General features: G+C 39.1%; 2 protein-coding genes across 4 annotated transcripts in view; both read right to left on the minus strand.

Annotated features, from left to right (window-relative positions):
- Positions 1–403: 403 nt before the first annotated feature.
- Positions 404–3,052, minus strand: TTC32 (tetratricopeptide repeat domain 32). The gene is made up of 3 exons (XM_049819091.1): positions 2,835–3,052; positions 2,587–2,747; positions 404–1,602 (listed from the first exon to the last, which is right to left on the minus strand). Exons 1-3 carry the CDS (start codon positions 2,975–2,977, stop codon positions 1,475–1,477), a joined length of 432 nt encoding a protein of 143 aa, XP_049675048.1. The 5' UTR covers positions 2,978–3,052; the 3' UTR covers positions 404–1,474.
- A 615-nt stretch (positions 3,053–3,667) lies between these two features.
- Positions 3,668–20,488, minus strand: part of WDR35 (WD repeat domain 35) — a 46,046-nt gene continuing 29,225 nt past the window's right edge. For all 3 annotated transcript variants that reach the window (XM_049819011.1, XM_049819010.1, XM_049819012.1), the window contains 13 exons: positions 19,785–19,894; positions 17,999–18,209; positions 17,338–17,418; positions 17,070–17,206; positions 14,164–14,367; positions 12,196–12,342; positions 10,870–11,002; positions 9,788–9,898; positions 8,490–8,654; positions 7,307–7,447; positions 6,374–6,530; positions 5,476–5,716; positions 3,668–4,409 (listed from right to left, as the gene is read on the minus strand). In XM_049819011.1, the coding sequence (XP_049674968.1) occupies positions 4,262–4,409; positions 5,476–5,716; positions 6,374–6,530; positions 7,307–7,447; positions 8,490–8,654; positions 9,788–9,898; positions 10,870–11,002; positions 12,196–12,342; positions 14,164–14,367; positions 17,070–17,206; positions 17,338–17,418; positions 17,999–18,209; positions 19,785–19,894 (1,986 nt within the window). In that variant the 3' untranslated portion in view covers positions 3,668–4,261. The remainder of the gene's footprint in view (positions 4,410–5,475; positions 5,717–6,373; positions 6,531–7,306; positions 7,448–8,489; positions 8,655–9,787; positions 9,899–10,869; positions 11,003–12,195; positions 12,343–14,163; positions 14,368–17,069; positions 17,207–17,337; positions 17,419–17,998; positions 18,210–19,784; positions 19,895–20,488) is intronic.

Consider the following 20,488-nt stretch of genomic DNA (forward strand, 5'->3'; position numbering starts at 1 on the left):
GCACCAAGATATAAATATGGAAGCAAAGCACGTGCTTAATATATCCAGAAAAGTAAAAAATGAAACCTTTGGGAAAAAATGGTCATTGTTATTCCAAACTGTAAATGGTTACATTCTGCTATCATGCATTGTATTTATTTAACTTCAACATTGCTACTGTCAGGAGCAGGAGAGGTAAATGCAGCATCTTCTCAGCCCTGCACTCCAAATCTGCTCACTGCGGCTGTTGCAGAGTTTCATCCCAAAGCTGAAAGAGAACTCAGCAAGGCTGCTGGGGAAGATGTTCAGAGGCTGAAGTCTGTTCTCGTGACTTACCCCAGAAGGTTCCACCATCTTCCGTGAGCCCTGCCCTTGTGCAGGCTCCAGGATCATCCACGGAGAAACTCACCGTAAGAAGCAGAGCTGTCATTAGCATAATTTATTTTAAAAAAAATAATCCTAATGCGCATGTGGGCAATCAAGAGTATTTCTTTTGTTAGAACTTGTATTGCTATGAACACACAAGGGTGTTTCTTATCGATGATTTATAGACTTCATCAATGGTCCCTCCTACCATGTGAGAAATGAAGCTGCCTAGCTATTCACAGCCAGTTCAATCAGATTTCATGTTGTATTCTTCAATCAATTGACCTTTTACAGTAACAAGGAGAAAGCCACAATTCCTACTGTGAATAGCCCAACTACATTCTCTACAATAAGCTCTTTACAGACAATCACAAGGTTAAAAGTATGTGTCCATTTTTATTCATTCAATTATTAATCTGCCCAATACTTTTGCAATAGGGTTACAAAAAATAGGTATGCCTTGTTCCCACCTGTTTAGGTAATGTAAAACAACCTCTAGGAGCGAACAAATGTACGTAGGACTGAATTCTTATACCACGTTCCTCATGCAAGGTACAGATGATATTTCCTAAAAAGATCTCATTGTTTCTGTTAAATTTGTTTCTTAATACAGAAACACTCTGAAGTGAAAAGAAAATCAGTTACCATAGCATCTCAAGGCCAGCACCTTATAATTAACAACTGCACTTTTAGCTTAGATCAAGTTTACATTTAAATGTGCACAAACACTATCATTATTAAATCACTGTACTTCTCACAAGCTTCAGTCTTAAGTATTTAAATGTTTTATATAGTTTTTCTTCCCCATGAAAGACTGTTTAAAACAATCCCTGAAAGAGTACAGAAACACAGCTTTAATAAGAGAACTACAGACTTCATTTGCTGTTACTGAGCTTCCAACATCTTTATAAAGCACTTCTGTACAAGTAACTGACGTAGATCTAACATTATGCTTTTCCTCAACACTAACAATATCCAAAAATAGTTTATTTTGCAATCAAAATCATAACTTATTTGCCCAAGAACGTTTCTTCAGTAGATCATAACAGATGTAAACGACCTTGTGTTTCATCCATCAATGACAAAAATCACGTGTTTTGCAAACCATTTCACACCACTAGCTGCGTTTTCAATAACCCCGCTTTTGTTTTTCTTCTTTATCAAGAATAGCCTGTTTTAGACTCAATGCAGCATCTTCAAACTGGGGGTTTAACTCTAATACTTTCCTGAAATCTTTCATGGCCTCATCAAAGCATCCTGTCAAAAAAAAAAAAAGAAGGAAAGAAAGAATGAATTATCTCTCTGTAACTGCTCAAACTCACAATTTGCAACCGAAGAATGACTCCCGATACCTTCACTAACAAAAAGCAGCAGCTGTACTTACTAGACCCACTACATTTGGATTCCCCAGAAGCCCAAGCGGGAGTCAAAAGGTCTTCAGAGCAAGAACCCAAGTGCCTATTTCTGAACCTAAAATGGGCTTAAGGCTCAGTTCAGCCAGCTTATTCAAAGAGAAGGAGCCAAAAGGCCCACACTTGGGCAACTAACTAATAGCCAGGCTGCCTTAAACCAGCAACACAGGCACGCTGCTTCCCAGCTGAGGCCCGTGGTCAGCCTCCATTCCCCTTAGTGCCCTCTCTAGTCCCTCAGCCTCTGGGTCTTGACTTTGCAATGGCCAAGCTCCAGCAAAAAGGTCCAGGGGTGCCACTTCCGTGTGGTGTATTCCAAACCGGGGCAGCAAATTCTGCAGAGACGGCTGAGCTCGCTACGGCTGCTCCCGCTTAAGAGATGCTTTACCTCAGGTTAATGGCAACATTTGGAATTGGCTAGTTTTACCCCCTCGTGCAAGTTCTTCCTAAACTGAAACTGCATCCTTCCCCCCGTTTTTCCCCCGAACAGTTATCGTTTCAGATGACACAGCAGCCCATCTAGAGCAGCAGGGCTCTCTGGCTGCACGCACAGGGCAGACCGGCAGCTGAAACATCCGTCCGCACCAAGTATTTCTGGAGTGACGTCCCTCCCCGGCCGGGGCCGGGGCCGGGCAGGACTCTCCGTCCCTACAACGGAGGGAAGCACCCTCCAGCTGCGGGTGAATCTCGGGACAAAGCGGGGCTCCCGGCAGCCCGGGCGGGAGGGGACCCGGGCAGGCGGGAAGCCCCGAGCGGGCCGGGCCGGGGCAGGACCGCCGCTCGGCTCGCCGGCCCGGCGCCGCTGGCGTGACCGACTGCGCCTGGCCCGTACCCAGCCGGTAGAGCACCAGGCCCCGGTTGTAGTAGGGCACCTCGAAGCCGGGCTGGCGCTCGATGGCGGCCGTGTAGTCCTCCACGGCGGCGGCGAACTCCACCCGCAAGTACTTGATCTGGCCGCGGTTGTTGAGGGCCGTGGCCAGGTCGCGGCCGGCGCTGCGCGGGGACAGAGGGAGAGCGGCCGTTACGGCGGGACCCGCGCCCACCGCCCCCCTCCGCCCCCCCCCCGGCCCGGGCACGTACCCTGGGGGGGCGGTGCCGCCGGCGGGCCCCCCGCAGCGGGCGATGAAGCGGCTGTACAGCTCCTCCGCCGCCGACAGCCGCCGCGCCGCCAACTGCGCCTGCGCCGCCGACAGCAGCGCCTCCTCCTCCGCCTCCCGCTCCATGGCGGCGCCTCCGCCGGGCCGCGGGGCGGGAGCGAAGTTACCTCACGGCTACGGCAGCGGCCGGGGCGGCGTCAGAGCGCCTGCGGGAGCCGACGAGAGGGGGGGCGGGGGAGGCGGCGCTCTGCCGGCTACCCGGCCCCCCCTCCCCCCCCCCCGCGCCGCACTGCCGCGGGCGGAGCGCGAACGGCGGTAACCGGCGCAGCCCTCCGACCGACATGGACAGAGAAGCGCCAAAGCAGGCCAGAAAAAGAAAACAAACAAACAAACAAACAAAAAAACCCCAATCCGAACCAGTAATACTTAACGTTTTCCAGACCAAACGGGCTTCGTCCCTACCTGGGCTCCCCTGAGGCGCGGGGCGCCGCCTGCCCCTGAGGACAGCCGTGAGGGGGCTCGCGCTGCCCCCTGCGGGGGCGCGGGGCCGTGTGCAGCGCTGAGAGAGCCCGCCGGGCAACGCAGCGGCGCGGAGCGGGCCTGGGTGAAGCCGCCTCCCTCAGAGCTCCCCGAGTGTCGGGGAGGGCGTTCGGCTCTTGAAAGGTGTTCGACAGACGTCAGCTGCTCTCCTCAAGGTACTTAAAAAAAACAACCTCATGACCAGACTCCGGTGTGAAGGTTCACAGAGGTTTCCTGGACTGGTTGAAGGCACCACAAAGGCCGGCAGGCCAGAGGCAGACTGACGGCACCGATGGCTCCCGTTTGCAAGCCCTTTATTGCTGCGGTGGGTTTAAACACACTTGGCAAAAGAAAGCGGCACAAACGTAGGCCTAAACTGGCACCATCGCTGTAGTAAAACAGCGGTAGTAAAACATACATAGTAATAGTATCACAACTACCGTGGCATTATTTCAGCTCAGGTATTACTTCCTTCAAAAAACCCATGCATTTTGAGAAAACCCAGTAATTTCCTATGGAATTACAAAAACGAAAACCGGAGCTTGCTCAGATTGAAACATATTAAGATGAACCTACATTCAGTTTGCATGGTTTTGAAACCAGGCTAAATTTACCATTAGAAAAGAATGCTTTTTACCTTAAGCCTTTCTAAAAAGAAGTTACAAAAATGCAGCCTAACACAGTTGTTTCTTCACATAAATGGAACCAGTAAAGCTTTCTCTTGTGGGTTTTCTGCATTTTTCTTAAAAAACTTTTCTCTAACAGTGGCGCTATCTGTTGTTACAATAGAGTACCTGAGTTGTATTTTAAAATGTAGTACATTGGTAACATTTTATAGAGTAATTTTAGGAGAATAACAGATAACCAGGATAAACAGTCCTTTATCGTCTGCTATGCTGTACTGTGGCACAGAGGACAGAAGTTGTAATTGCTTGCTTCTTTGGCTTTCATACAGTGCTTACATACACTGCACATCCAGAATCGATACTCCAGGATAGGGTCTCCTGTTGCAACACATATAGGAAGTTTCTCATCTCCACTATTTTAAAAAAAAAAAAAAAAGTTGAAAGAATAAAACCATGGTTTTAAAATAGCAACACTCATTTTGTAGAAATTTGCAAAACAGCATAAATACCTAATTGTGTGCCTACAGCTAGCTACAAAACTTGCAATGCTCATCTGTAAAATACTGCTTCTCTATTCAGCTGTGTGCCACTTTTTGATTAGAAGTTATTAAATCACATTAACACTTCACTGTTAACATAGCCAAGTATGTAAATCTTCACACAAGAGAATGCAAACCCCCAGAACCATACAGTCAACAAATCGGGACCAGCTGATCCAAAAGATTAAGTGAAAAGAAGCAGCAAAGGCCATATAAATGTAAGGTCCAATTAGACACCTGCACTACAATTACATTTATTCCTCTGAAGAGTCAACATGAAAGCCACTAGTGAGATTCTGTACATCTGCACAGTAAAACAAGACAGATTAAAATCCTATTTATTAAGAAGAAAATTGATTCACAGTGAATTCCCATACAAATTCCATGCTGTTAGCAGGAAACATACGTAAAAGACACCATTGTGGGTACAGCCACTCCAAGGACTTACCCCTTAAAGGTGCCCTTCATATTCTAATTCTTTCACTTGATATATTCACCTTCTCACACCATGTAGATTTAGGTAATTCACAAAACACTGGAGACTTATTAGTTAATAATGGTTAAACATTCACTCGTTGACATTTGCATCACACCACAATGGTGATGCAAACAGAAACATTATTACTTTAATGGCACATGACGCCTTTCCAAAGGTCCTAAAACTCCTGTGCTCTGTCCACATGTATTTCAAATTAAGATGAAGGTATATCTTTATGCTGAGTTCCTCGAATGCAGTCAGTGTCTACTCTCCCAAATAAAATAGTGTTGTATTACCCTTTCTGCAAACTGGCTAACACCTGCATCATTCTTGCCCAATATTTGCTTTAAGTAGCAAAACACCTAATTAACTTGGTCACACAAAACCTGCTAAAACCCAAATACAGACAATAGCAGAAAAGAATGCTAGTATTATTACGGTATCATATAAATATAAACCTACCTCTCAAGAACGTAATCCAGATCAGATTTTTTGTTATACTTTGGACAATGTCTCGTGAATATCTCTAGAGCAAGGTCTTCATACTGTTGCCTCTGCTCTGGCCTAAGAGTTTCCAAGGATTCTAGTTTAACAAAGGCTTTAGAACAAATATCAAATGCTCTGTTTGCACATGCGCAGAGTGCCAAAAGGGAATAGATTTCAACTGCAGGTATAATGTCTTCATAATCTCGCAAATGAAGAGCTAAGAAATGGGGAGGGGGGAGAAGGAAATTATTACATGTCTTCTGTGAAGTGCAAGCATCTGTATGAAGCATTTGCTACTATTAGACAGTATTAGTCTTACTAATTGGACACAGTGAACCAAACTCTTTTCATTGACATGACTATGAAGCATGCGTGGTTCAACGCTTTTTAAAAATAAATAAAAATAAGGGGATCTGACTGGGAAATTAAAGTGCCTTTTTGACACACTTTTTTTAAAAAAAAAAAACAACATGTTAGAAGTATTTGAAATGGACCTTCATTACTTGGACAAAGTATAGGGCACTATCTGCTTCTCTGACTCCCACAAGTTTTTTCTGAAGCTCTACAGGGAGGAGCGATGTGAATTCAGGCATGCCTTGTAATTTAAAGAAAGAAATGAAACAGTCAACAGAACATCTACAGATGTCCAGTTTAACCAGGTAATATTTGCTAAGTTAAAATTTGCATTGTCTCCCAAGAAAATAATTTCCAGTTACCTTGACTGCAGCCACATTCAATTCATTATATGGTTGTGTTCTAAATTCCATGCTTCTAGCAAGAATAGAAAAATGTGCCAACTACAAATGAATTTATGTGCTGTGCAGGTCTGCAAAATTCAAACAGTTTCTTTACAGGGTTAAAAATGAAGTCCTACCTGTTTTAAGTGCTGCATCTACAGAACCTTTATAAAGCTGTCTTTGTGCAAGTATGAAAAAATGGTAAGCCTCAGCTCCTCGCCAAGCATTGTCTGCAAAGCGATTAGTTGAAGAAAGAACATCTTCTTCTAGCAAACCAGCCAAAGCTGAAGCAGTCTGAAAACAAAGCAGTATCACAAGTAGTTTTTATACGAAACAGATACAGCAGGAAATGGGGATATATGAAAAGAACTTTTCTGTACTTGGTGATTACACCATCTGTGTTAACTAGGGAAAATATAAATACACGGACCTAAAGTGAACATTGTTAGGCATTTTATACAGTGCATAGGCAGAACATATGGTGCAGATTTTCAAAGATAAATATCATATACATGTGTACAAATATATTCTGTGCACATCTGCAGACTGGTTCATAGTTTGGATTAATACTGCATTTCAACACCAGATCTCTTAAAACTTTGTCTAAACTATTTCATTTGTGCACATGAAGATGAAAGTGTGAGCAAAAAAAAAAATGCTTCCATTTGCTTCTGCCATATCTGGAGCCATCTTCCTGCTAAATGATAGCCAACACAGTTTAATCTAATCACAGATCTCTCTTTGGGATTGATACTTACTCCTAAATGACAGTAACATGAGAGTCTTGCAGAAAAAAAATCTGGAGTTTTTAGTATGATTTTCATTGTTACAGTGAAAACATTAAGACAAACACGTTGAACTTAGGAAGAAAAATATCTATTAATACATATTATTTAAATGTTTTAAAATAATACTTTAAACAATATGTTTTCATGGAAGACTTAACTTTAAGGAAAGCTTTGTTCATAGCAGCGTTATTAAAACTATAATAGCCTCACATGAAGATAGCTTTATTTATTCTGACTAGGTAGGACATACCAGAATTCAGAAAGAAAGAAAAAAGACACTACCTCTGAACTTTTTCCTTTAACTTTCCCCCTTTGTGCATTTTGCATTTGTTCATGGCACTGTTCTATGAGTAAGGCCGATAATACATAAAGCTTTTTAACTCGCAAAGGCTTTGTCCTTTTCTTTGACTCTTCATCTGCAATCTTAAAAAACAAAACCAAGGAATTTAATGTAGATATAAAAAACCAATAACTATGTATATTATATATATATATATTAGAAGAGGCGCTTCATTCTCTTGGACAATTGCATGCTTGTACAAACCTAGGAAATCACGCCAAAGAACGATTCTGCATTTGAATGTAATAATTTGGACTGCAAACAGAACTATAAATTAAAATGTCAAAGTGAAGAATGCACATTATTCTATATTTATTTAGCTAACAAGTATATAAAGCCAGATTCTCGGGAAGGATAAATCAGTGTAACCATGTATAAGTCTATTGACTTAATATAAAAATAAACTAAAAAATAGCGAGTTTTAAACACTGAAGTGTGAGAAATACATAGCTTTCAATAAGGTCTGGTGGTTTTCCCAGAAAAGAAGAATGGCTTTTGAAAGTAACATATATACATATATATTACTATAAATATTTGCTGTAAAAATTATGTATCAGTCTTACAGACTTTATAAGCTATGTACAGAAATCTCTGCAGCCAAACCAAATCTAAGCAACATCTTTATCTTAAAAGCACACCACAGCAGTTTCTAACTGAAGGTACCAATTGAAGAAATACCAGAATTTAACTTCCAGTTAATGACATTACTATTTTTAAAAGTAAAGGAGATAAAACTAATCCAAACAACATATAAAATAACGTGGACATTGCACCCAGGCCGTCTACTATACTCCTTTACAAGGCAATGCAGGGCAACAGGACCTTTATTGAGGTGCAGTTCATCTCATTCTGAAGTGAAAGTCTCAAAATACATCAGATGGCTTGTTTCCTGAAAGCATCCTCTCCACTGGCTACAGAGGACATCCAGGGTAACTAGTGCAGATAGAGGTTAGACCTGAACTTAGGAGCTGGATTAATCTTTGCAGTATCCTGTATAATGACATCTGCTTATTGCCTGGACATTGTTAACACTAAAATAATCCCAAGAAAACAAAAGTAGCATGGAAATAATAAGAGCTAGTCCAAAGCCCCAGTTATTTGACATAAAAATAAAACCTGCAATACCTTGAACATGAGCTTAGCAGCTTCAAAGAAATAATTGGCTTTACGATAGAGTTCTATAGCATCAAGGATTTTATTCTTTTCCAGTAAATGACTTGCATATCTGGCTAACAAGGATCCAATCTCTTTCATATTGTGGTTTTTAGCCAGTTCCACAGCTTTGTTCCACTAGAAATGAAAGCAGACAATTATCAACCTCATTTTTTCAAATACATTCTCAGAACAAGCTGGTTATCCATGAATAGTCTGCAACATTTGTGTGCAATATTTCATCACCATTTAGAGCCAGGCTACTATAAAATTAAAGTAAAAAGCAAGAGAATACAAATGCTAACATCATTGTCAATCGTGTGATACAGCAGGCCTGTGAAACAAATGCTGGACTTCTGTCCAAAACCACATACAAAGCAGTTGCTTCTGCTTTGGTAAAAGCTTTGCAAAATCACTTCATTGCTGCTCTTAGCTGGACATGTGGTTTTCAACACTTCTGATATTATTAAAACGCAGACTGTCAAAAGCATGTCTAAAAGAGGACTTTAGCCCATAAGCTTAAGGCACAAACAGTACCACTTTACTTATCCTTCTATACACCTCATTTTGTCCGTGAATTTTCCTGATCTTCAGCAGTTTGGCTACTGTGTTTGCCCCAGATCAAAAGTTTGGCAGGACTGAGAAACTTAGAGGAATCTCATACCTAATAGCCCTTCAGATCCATAAACTAGGAAATTGTTCACATAAAGCCAGCACTAGCCAGTCCTGCCATTCCCATACATCAAGTTCCTTGTAGCCATTCTCAGTTTCTATCTTATTTGTGTTGACACAAACATTTGCACTGGTAAGTCATGCTGGGGAACAGCTCTAGCTGTAAACATACACATCATTTTTCAGATCAGTTCTTTTCCAGCTACATCCTAAACACAGACACAAATACATTTGCATCTGTGCAAGGAAGGAGGGGTATGTGGAAAAAGAGCAGCCAGAAGCTCTCCAGTCTTCCTCCCATTCCATCAGGAGGCAGCACAGCCTGGCTCTACAAAGGCCACAAATGTCTATATGCTGAGCATATTTACCACACACAGGCACACACACACACAGAAGTAGCACTGCTGCATATAGCTTTGTTCCTCCAATGGTCTAATCCTAATTTCAGATAACTGGCTTAAGCACTGAAGTATGAATTTTCCAGAAATCATGACGAATCATCAGACACTTAACAAGGACTTGTATTTAACTCGGCATTAGGACAGAAATCTCACTGTTAAATTGGTATCAGTAAAGCAGATTATCTACTGCTGTTTTACCTGGTTGAGATGTACACAGGTATCTACTGCATCCTTTGGTCGATTACATTTCAGAAAGGCTGACACCGCTTGTTCACACATCCCCACTCTTACAAACATATAAGCTATATCCTGCAAAAAACATTAGCACTGTGTTAAATTAACTTCCAGATTTTTAGTATGTTGCATACCAACAACAGTACTATTATAATCTTGTTTAATTTAATTTCATTTCAAGAAGGTGGGGAAAAGGGATTGTTTGCTTCACAGATTCTGTGAAGAAAACATGCACCATTGTAAATCTTTAGAACAGCATGATACCTTCATACGCTGTTTCTAAATTTTAAAAAATGCTATTTAAAAATTTTTCTTTCCAATCAAATCGTACCAGAAGGACTGTGTTCTTACTATTTGGAGTATTTCATGAAACTTCACTATTAGAAAGAGGTTGAAAAGAAAGTGCCATGTCTTGCTTTGTTCAAACAACTGAAAATGGCATTAAATGAGTGTGGTTTGCATTTTTCAAGCATTTTGGATTAATCAATCATATCATAGTTTTAAATTAGCTATTACTTACTAGGTCATTTCAGGCTATACCACCTACTTTCCCCCCCCCTTTCAGCAGCATATCTTCAATTTTCATTGTACATTAGCATTCCCACCAGAGCTACTATGTAGGAAGTTAAATGAGGGATAGCAACCAGGAAGAATTTGGGGGAAAAAACCCCCGGTACAGACTAGACGACATAATGAAAGCTAAAGTAAGTGTCCAGCCATGAGGAGTGATTTCTTAGTGAAGCATAGCCATTTTAGAGAGAAATGACACAATTTGGGGAGGGAATCAGTGACCTCACCATGTGGCCATAAAGCATGATGAATAATCTTTCTGGGGAACCTTGACAATAAGGGAAAGGAAGAATGATGGAGTATGAAAACTTATTATTATTATTGGAGATCAATACCAAAGTAACCCCATTATGCTTAAGTGAGTTGGTCATATACTGCATTCTTTCACTCTTTCTTTCTTAACCCTCCCAAGATGGGAAATCTTAAATAAGTAGTTGAGCATAAGACAGTGAAAAATAAAAATGCTTTTTGCTTACAGGGAGCAGCTTATTATTCTCTGGAAGCGAGTTAGCTAGATTCTCCAGTCCTTGGTAGTCCTCTAGCATGTAGTAACATTCAGCTAAACGTTCCTGGTTTCGTCCTTGTACATAATACTGGACAGCATTTAACCTAATAAAAAAAAAATGTGGTGGCTTCTGATATATAAACACAAGTGAAGCTTCTCATTGCATAAGCCCTTTTGAATTAGTAAATTTAAAATGACAATTTTAAATACGTAACTTTACTTGAGAGCACTTTTGTGGCTAGTATTTCACTGTTTTTCTAAAACGCACTAAAAATTCTAATTTTCAGAGATCATTACATTGAAGTAGTAGCAAGATTGATTCTCTGACTAGCATAAGGTTAGGAAGTCAAGGAATCTTAAAACTGCATTCCCACATCTGCACAGATCATGGCTGATAATGGACAACTTACAACTAAACTTTCAGAAAAAGGCTTTACTGTTGTGCCTCCATATTTTAAAACACAAGCACTAAAATCTCCAAGACCATTCTCCAAAGTTACCTAAAGCATCTAAAAATCAACTTTAAAAATCCAATCACAAGTTTTCAACTGCTTTGGGACCCAGGCTCTTTGTGATAATATAGTCTGGGTAATTGCAATACATAGTGGAGCTATGGAACTCTGAGACAGTGTTTTGGACACTAGAAGTTTACATGGGCTTAGAAGGCAACAAGAAAAGTTAATGAAAGAAAATTTCTCTGCAAGTTATTAACTACAAAGAAGTCACTTCTAGCTCAGTAAGTACCTGACTGCAGAATGTGTTCTGGAGAAATACCATTACATGCGTGCACTGTTCTTAAAATCTTCCTTGGGTGCCCAGTTGGGGCAATAGCTGGAGACAGATCCAGGTTAGAGAGAACTCTGGACCTTTTCAAATATTTGTGGCTTTAAGCATTCTAGAAAGCTTGTGATTAGTTTTGAAATTCACTGATGTTTAATAATTCTCTCCTACTTTTAACTTTTTTTTTTTTTTCTTCAATACTTTCTATATCCAGCCTAATACAACTGTATAGGTATTTTTCTTCCCCTCCCCTCCTTTGAAGCAGACACACTTCTGGCAAAACTGAGATCTTTATCACCTTCATTCTTTAGATTGTTGATCAACAGCTCTCTGTTGAAAGGTACATGCAGCAATGGAACCATAAAGATCTGGGCTAAATCTCATCATTCCAAAAATTATCCCGTATCTTGCATCCTGACTTTCCTGACATCTGTGCCTCCTCATAAATTAAGTCTTGTCATCAGTTTTACAATTTCCTTTGCAATTTCCTTCTTACTAGCTCCTCTACAGAACATACCATTTCTGACGGTCTGCAAAATAATCTCCAATAGCATTGTGTGCTTGTTCAAGAAGGGCATCATCTGAATCACCTGAGCCAGTTTTCAGTAGCTGCAACACTCTAAACCAATCTCCCAGTTTTATCCGTAGTCCAATGGCAAGATCTCTAGTATAAACAGAAGATAGCAGGAAAAAGTCAGAGACAATAAAATAGCTAACAAAAATCTTGAGAAAAGTATCCAAAAGTATTTTCATGTTCATAACCTACATCGCAGGTATCAGTGATGCCAGATATCTTGTTTACAATTTAAACAGTATTTCATAAAAGCAAATACTCAGAGAGCTCACAGGTTTTATATGCGATTCCGTATTAGCCATACTCCTGTGTGAGGACTTAAGTGAGCAGCTGGCAAGACAGTTGGGCTGATGCTACTTCAGGTTTCCTCTTATTCTGCAGGTGCATAGAAAAATCAATGGGAGAGATCTATACACGTCTTTTAAAAATGCCCTAAACTTACAAGTAAGTTAAGGATGGCAACAGCAAGTCAGTGCAGTCAGCTAAATAAGAGCATCTGTCTAAAAAATTAAAATTGTATTTGAAAAGTAGATTGATTTCTGCCTGATTTATGGTAGGTCCTTATCAAGATTTTTCTAGGGGTGAGGAGACACATAAGGTCAATACAGAATTCCCACATTCTTGTAGCTGGAAAATAAGATGCTCTACCATTGAAGAAACCAGTTAAAAGAAGTAAGTCTGACTTCTGCAATCCTATAATGGCGAAATTTCTCTTCAGCCACGTGGAAAGGAATATGCCATATCTAAAAATCGGTGCTGCAGTGCAACTGAAGTGCTTATGAGGCAGTCCACCTCTCTGAACCAGCATAATTCCATTGCCTAATCAATTATGTGCAAGAAAGTTTTCCATTACCAGGCTCTAACATCATCTCTCCCCAGCTCCTGCCTCCTGCCCCACTCCTTACTGGAGAAGAGGAAGGTTTCTCATTCTTACAGCATGAAAGAAGAAATAATTTTTTTTCTCCATCATTCCCTACTTTTTTTCATGGCTATGTTAATCAAAGCTTAAAAATTTCACATGTGCATAAGTGATTCATGCTTCTCCATGTTTGACTACCACCTACAGGCTACATTATACAACTGCTGCTTATTATTTCTCATTATCCTTTTTCAGGAAAGGCAGTGCTGTAGCTAATTACTTAGCGTTAATTTATATTTCCCAGTAATACTGTAATTTTGCATTGTTTGTTTTCGTTCCTGAGCAAAAATTCCATTGATTGGTCAATTTCATCCAGAGTCCTTTCTGCCTTTCCAGAGATTACAGTTCATTAAAAACTCTGTTGTTTGTATATGTAATTGGAAAGAATGTACTTGGCTACTAGCTAAGAGCAATAGTACATAAATTAAACATTAGTTAAGACTGTTTGTATTTCTGGAATCCCTGTTGAAATACCGACAAAATACTCGCGAAAAAAACATCTATGAAACACAATGCTACCTAGAGCAGCTGAGGTTTTGCAAACAGTTTGGAACGTGCTGATTTACATACAAAATTGGTTATCTATGGATACAACAAAATTCTCTCCATCTGATCCTTTTCTGTCTTTCCAGAAACTGGTAAAGAGTCTTCAGCGCTAAAACAGCCATTCCTTATTAAGGCAAGCATTTAAACTGAAAGAGAGTAGATTCAGAGTAGATGTAAGTTCGTTCTTCCCTGTGAGGGTGGTGAGGCACTGGAACAGGTTGCCCAGGGAGGTTGTGGATGCCCCATCCCTGGAAGTGTTCAAGGCCAGGTCAGATGGGGCTTTGAGCAACCTGGTGTAGCAGAAGGTGTCCCTACCTATGGCAGGGGGGGTGGAACTAGATGATCTTTAAGGTCCCTTCCAACCCAAACTATTCTATGATTGTACGATAATTTTTTTTTCAATTTTTTTTTTTTTATTTGCTGCTGAGATGACTACATGCAATTACCTTCTGTCCATATCCAGATACATTCTTTCAGCTTCTTCAAATCTGCTAAAATAGGCTGCCACTTCTGCTTGCTTCATTGCCTCACTCTGCAGGTTGCCTAGACGCTTCACAAATTTAATACCTTGATAATCTTTGCAACGTACAAAAGCTTGTTCAGCAGTCTGCAGATCCAGCTTCTGAAGAGCAGCTTCAGCTAGGAGACGCCTGTGTGAAAAACAAACACAATAGGTGGAAAAGCAGCTATAAAGTAAATTAAATGAGGATCCATTTAACTAGTCATTATTTAAAGAAGACATTCAAGTTACTGCAATTGTATTGTTTACTAATCTTAATTCAGTTGTGTGTTTGTCCCCAGTCCGTTCTGTGATCTATCCAGTACTTGCTTAGGGAAAGATGTTCAAATAATTGCTAATATTTTTTTGTCCAACTGTTCAAATGGACACTGGCTTGGGAGGAATGGGCAGGGTTTGAGTATTACAGTTGTCCTGTGTGAAATGTGCATAGGTAGAAATATCTAAATGGAACTGCATTGAGACCAGCAACACATATGATAACTTTAAGCCTTGATGGCAGCCTCCAACTAAATTGGCCATGAAGAATATATTATCCTTCTAATTGATCTGGATGTTCCTTGTCCAGTTAGGACAGCAGTGTGGGAGAACAGGGCAGTTTGGGAAACCTCATACTGGTACTGCCCCATTGGTTAGTTCTGCAAATAGGGAATTTCTACCTTCAGGCCAGCCTACATCCATCAGGTGCTTGAATGAGCTCTAGAATTTTCTGCAAAAATAAGGCTAGGTAAATTTAGACTGGCTAATTGACATTGTGAAACAAAGTGCAGTAGGGCACTGACAAAACCAATAATATTATTGCTGTATTCAGTGACCTAAGCCATGCTTAAGCAGTATCAGCTCAGTATTTTTGAATCAATTTGAGAAGGTTAGTATCACTTCAACTCAAGTGCTCATCATTGACATCAATGAAACCAAGAGAAAAACAGTATGGCAAACTTAATCTGTGACACACATCACCCTGTTTTTAGAATATATTTGCTTTATATCCAGCACTTCTAATCCATCTCTTCTGTATAAATATGTGATGTATCATATGTTTCCTTGCATAATGAAAATTAAATTCATGGCAATTTTGGAGCAAGGTGAACAGCATTTGACATATATTTTGTGATTTTTACAATATAACTCTTTTACTGAGACACAGACTTTATAGTCTAATAATCACTATAGATGACTAATAGTCATTTTATATTAAATAAATAGATGGTACTAGCAAAAAGCATCAATGACTTCAAAACTCCAAAAATCTTCAGCTAGTTCCAAGACATTAGTAAAAATGAAGACTCGCAAAACTAACATTTTACCCTACATACTCAAACTAATAAAATTACAGTACTATTACAGAAACTTTCAACATGCAGCTATCAAATTCTGTTTTTCAGAACATTCTGGAGATGAAAGCACAACTGGACAGGAAGGAACACTTTTGGCGACAAACTTTTAAAGCAAGCTGTCTTGGCCAGTCTTTCCACAATTCTAAATTCCCCTCTGAACTGTTAGAATTAACAAAGAACTCTCAACCCCCTTTGATGCAGCCCAAACATCCAATACTGCAAGAAATCAGTTACCTTCAAAACACAGCCAAAATTACTAAAGAGAGGAACAGACAGAGAAACAATCTCCATAGAGTTAAAGAGAATTGGCATCATTCAACATGTAACTTGTCAATGAAGTTTTAGTTTCTGCTACTGACTTTTCATTAAATTATCTATTGAGGCATTTACTCTTCCAGGCCTTATGACACAGGATATTAAATAGATTTCCAGAACTTCTGTTTTCACAGGTCTACTCTTCCATGTTTGCTGTGCAGGCTTTTCAAGTTTAGCTAAGTCCATGTTTAGTTTAAACATGCCAACATCTCCTTTTCTGCATCATAACATGATTAACATACCTAGCTCTTCTCATTTCTGTCCGTCATGGCTTGTCCAAAACGCTACAAGGTTAGTCAACTGCTCTTATCTTGTTATCATTCTAATGTCTTCCCTTTACTGGGTTTTAAGCTCTTTGTCATCAAGGCTCAATATAATATATATAAATAAATAAATACCCTCTCAATTTATGACCAGTTTGAATTTTAATTTAACCAATTTAAAGTTAGCTCTCTGCCAGCTTTTTCATTTCTTTTAGATTTGCCCCTAAAAGCAGGGAGCACTGGGCTTGGGGGCTCATACAGCATAGAGCAAAAAGGTGTCCTGAGCCTGTACCCTATACCCACTACCATGACACACACAGCATGCCTTCCATTCTAGGTACTACAACATCCATATGGTCATAGAGTTCCAATTTAACAACAGCCCAATTTTGGGGTTTCAAGAACTAGGAGCCTGGGGAAGCACTGGCCCCAAGTTCTTTTTTAAGATGGCTGCTGAGGAGTCTTGAACACTTGTTCAGCATCTCCTGAAACGTGCACTCTCAAATGCTCAGGAACAAAAACATCACTTTCTTCCATTCTGGGAAACCATAAAGCCACACAGCTTGAAACTGCCCAAACACACCAGTTGCAAAAGAGGTGGGAAGCCAGGCTAGCAGGTGACTGCAAGGCTCTCTTTGGACCTTCCCTCAACGCTGTAATACTCCTTTGGAGTTGATTCAGCCCAATGAAGAGATGTTCTCAGTTAGAATAGCAGCCCTTCAGGTTGCAGCTGAGCACTGTTACCTTTTGTTTTGTTTTGGTTTTTTTCTTCTTTTTCTTAAATGATTCTGTTTAAAGTGTATACTGCTTTGGCTGGCGTTGATTTAAGGTTTTGTACTTTAATACTAGATCTGTCTGAACAGGAAAAGAATACAAAAGAACACAAATTTAAACAAAGTTGGCTGATAAAGAGATTTTACCAAAGTCTGGGATGTGGATTGTCTTCTATGAATTGGGAAGATTCCTCAATGCCAACTTTTTCAATCAATGCTCGACTGTCTCGTAATGACCGAATCTCAAAATTGATGATGTAATCTTTGTTAGGATGTTCAGGATTCTAACATAATGGATAAAGAAACATAATTTTATTGCACATCACGTTTATTTTCACCCAACATACTTATCTACTGCTCAAATCATTAGAACAGACACCAACTTTTCCTACAAAATAAAATTAATTATACTTACCTTTAATATTTCATCCAGAAGAACAGATTTGATTTCTAAATCTTCAAAGTTGCAAATATATCCAGAAGTTTGTATAGGTTCCTTAAAGTTAAACAAAGGAATGAACTTGTATTCTGACTGATTAAATCCTAGCCAAATCTGTTAGGTATGCATAAAGAGATTTTCTTCTTCAAACTAGGATTTAATTGCATTTCCAACAGGAAACAAATCCTGAAATCACTAACATTATTGACAATTCCATATACACAGACATAATGAAAAATCCTCATGTTTTCTGTAACTAAATTATGAGAAAGAGCTAAAGGAACACCTGCCAATATTTAGATTCAACTGAACTGTGTTATGCAAATATCTTTACTAAAATTGTGTTTATATTTTCCAAACCATACAAAAAATATGCTCCTGAAAATATCTCATACATTTAAGAAAAATATGACAGCATTTTTATCTTTCCAGGACTGATAGTTCATTTTATTTATTTGTTCCTAAACAACACTCCCACATTAGAGTTGACAAGATTTTGAGATTTCCAGAAGCAAGTTTATATAAATAAACACTTGCCTAATTGAACAGTAAGCACAAGAATACTACTATTCAATATAGAGCCATTAACTTATGAGCAAATTTGTAAAATGAGTAGTTTGCATATGTTAATATTTACCTCTGGATCCAAGTTTCTGAAAACATACATTCTTGTTTTCTCCATCATTGCAAACAAATCTGGGTTATCTTTGGCCCATTTCATATCCCAGACATCTTTGCGTTCCAGTTTCAGTTGCTCACCTATCACTTGCTGTCCTGTACTGTCTACTGCCCGTGTATCCAAGTCAAAGAAAGTCAAAACACCTGAAAGGTCTATGATAGCAACACGACTACAGAGAAACAAAGGAAGAAAAAATAGGACAGCTAAATAATATTATTCAAGGTTCTAAATCTGAAATAGTTCCCTAAACTGGCACACTCAGGCCAAATTTCCCCTCTAATCTAATACCACTATAATTCCATGGATTCAGTGCGATGCATGTGATTTTCATCTACCTGCACAGCAGAGAGAGACCAGAGACATGAAAAGAAGTTTTTCATCTGCTCATAGAGGATCTGACCCTGCAAAGGTTCTGAAATATGCCCATTTTTATTCAGCACTTTGAAGATCCTTAGTACTTCAGATATCAAGTTGAGTAAATAGCAGATTCTGCCCCTCACAAAACTTTTCTTGACAAAGCCTAAAATTAACAACCAGAGTTGTTTTTCTTTATTTACTAGGAGGCAGATTCTTAAATTAAAAAGACAGTGCAATGATGCAGACTATTAATCTCTAAAACAGGATTTCTTGTATTTCTACAAAGGGTATTCTTTAGTTTTTTTCCAGACAATATGACGTATAATCCAATTAATCTTTGAAGTAATTTAAAATATGGGAAAAATACAATTTCTAAAGGGTTACATTTGAAAATTTCCAGTTACATAGGTCTTCAGTGAATCATACTAGCCTATATTTACTACAATGCCATTTTAAAAGCATTTCTAAATATTGAAAGGTATTTAGATACTCTTAATCCCTATTAAAATTTCAAAACCAATTTAGAAAATTAACTTCAAAATGCTTATGGATCTCAGCTTTTGTGCTTTTTCACTAGCACAAAGTCATTTAGGAAGGAAACAGCTTGGGTTCAAAACAAAATTAATGTGGCTCTGACTAGATCACATTGCCTTTTAAGTGAAGCAATCTATTTTTGGTCTATACCTAAAATGGTAAGCGATCTACACACACATTATGAATTTTGTTTGAAATTATAAAGTTATTTTGAAGTGATTAAAATTGTCTTACAAGTCCTCTTTAGTCAGTATATTTTTGCCTTTTCTGCTAAGATTCTCATGCTCTCTCTTGCAAAGAACAGCTGTTAAGTAGAAAGCAACTTCAGTATTGGCACAGCTGAAGCTTAGGAAAACCAGTCCTAGAAGCATTGCCAACAGCTACAGCTTGTAACAATGGAAAATTAATGTGGGATGAACAAAGTTTCCAGGCATTAGAAGGACACAGAAATAGAAAGAAGCCTTAGAGATATAAAATTTCAGGTTATGAATAATTTCATCAATTCATGTCATGATCACAGGGAGCTTATGTTTGGTTCATCTAATAAAGATATTTTCATGTGTATGTTTCCTTAAACTTCCCACACAAACCCTGAAGAGTTTAAAACATAAGAGAGCTTTACTAACACTGTCTCTCAGAGAAATCTGATGACTGGCCAGAGGTAATTAATTAGTAATAAATAAATGGTTAAGCAACCATTAATAACAACTAAAAATTAATAAATAGTTTATAATAAAGTAGAATTAGCATATAATTATTACAGAGTCAGAATTAATAGAATTAGTGTTTTCAGAAATTGTAGTCATTTATTTTAAAATCTGATACCGGTGTTAGAAGCAGATCCATAACTTACCTGGAGTTGCAGTTCAAAGACAGCTGATATGCACGGCAGTTCAGGGTATACTTCTGTACTATACCAACACTAGGAAGACTGTATCTCTGAATAGTGCCAGATTCTCTTCCCTAGAGAAAAGCAGTGCTTGCTTATTGAGAGAATTTTTCCATCAATAAACTCTTTAAAAAGGTTTTATTTATATGCTGTCCTAGACAAAAGAGTTTTTGGATAAGTGACAGAGCAGAAGTGGAAAGAGGGAATGTCTTCACCCTAAAAGTTCCGAATTCTGCTATTTAAACAAGATACTTTAAGATGCTAAAATTTACAGATCTGCTTAAATCGGGTATATTAAAACTAACAGCCATAGTCCACATGCAGCCCACAGAACAGTTTCAGGAGCCCAGCAATTCCTCATGAACCTTCAGACATGGTCTACATAACACAAAAGGAGAACCATGAAAAGATCCCTGTCCCACGCTGGTAAGTCCACTCAAACAGTGCCATATGACAGTACCAGCTCGGGTCTCAAAGCAGTACAGCTGTGTTCATGTAGCACTGTCTGCATGCTAACAAGTCTCACCAATTACTTCAAGACCTGAGCTAGCTTTAAAAGCAAATGCTGTAAAATATACTGGTTATTCAAAGGCTTGAGTAACAGTAAACATAGCTAAGTACCAATGTGGTTTATCTTTATTTTGCTGAATGACACAGCCATGTCCTGT

This window comes from Accipiter gentilis, chromosome 16, assembly GCF_929443795.1.
Source record: "Accipiter gentilis chromosome 16, bAccGen1.1, whole genome shotgun sequence".
NCBI lineage: Eukaryota > Metazoa > Chordata > Aves > Accipitriformes > Accipitridae > Astur > Astur gentilis.

Coding starts and splice junctions, on each gene's coding strand:
- TTC32 (XM_049819091.1), bottom strand. CDS start 2,977: ATGGAGCGGGAGGCGGAGGAGGAGGCGCTGCTGTCGGCGGCGCAGGCG. Junction 2,748..2,834: donor GGCGGCACCGCCCCCCCAGG/GTACGTGCCCGG, acceptor GTCCCCGCGCAG/CGCCGGCCGCGACCTGGCCA. Junction 1,603..2,586: donor CCTGGTGCTCTACCGGCTGG/GTACGGGCCAGG, acceptor TTTTTTTGACAG/GATGCTTTGATGAGGCCATG.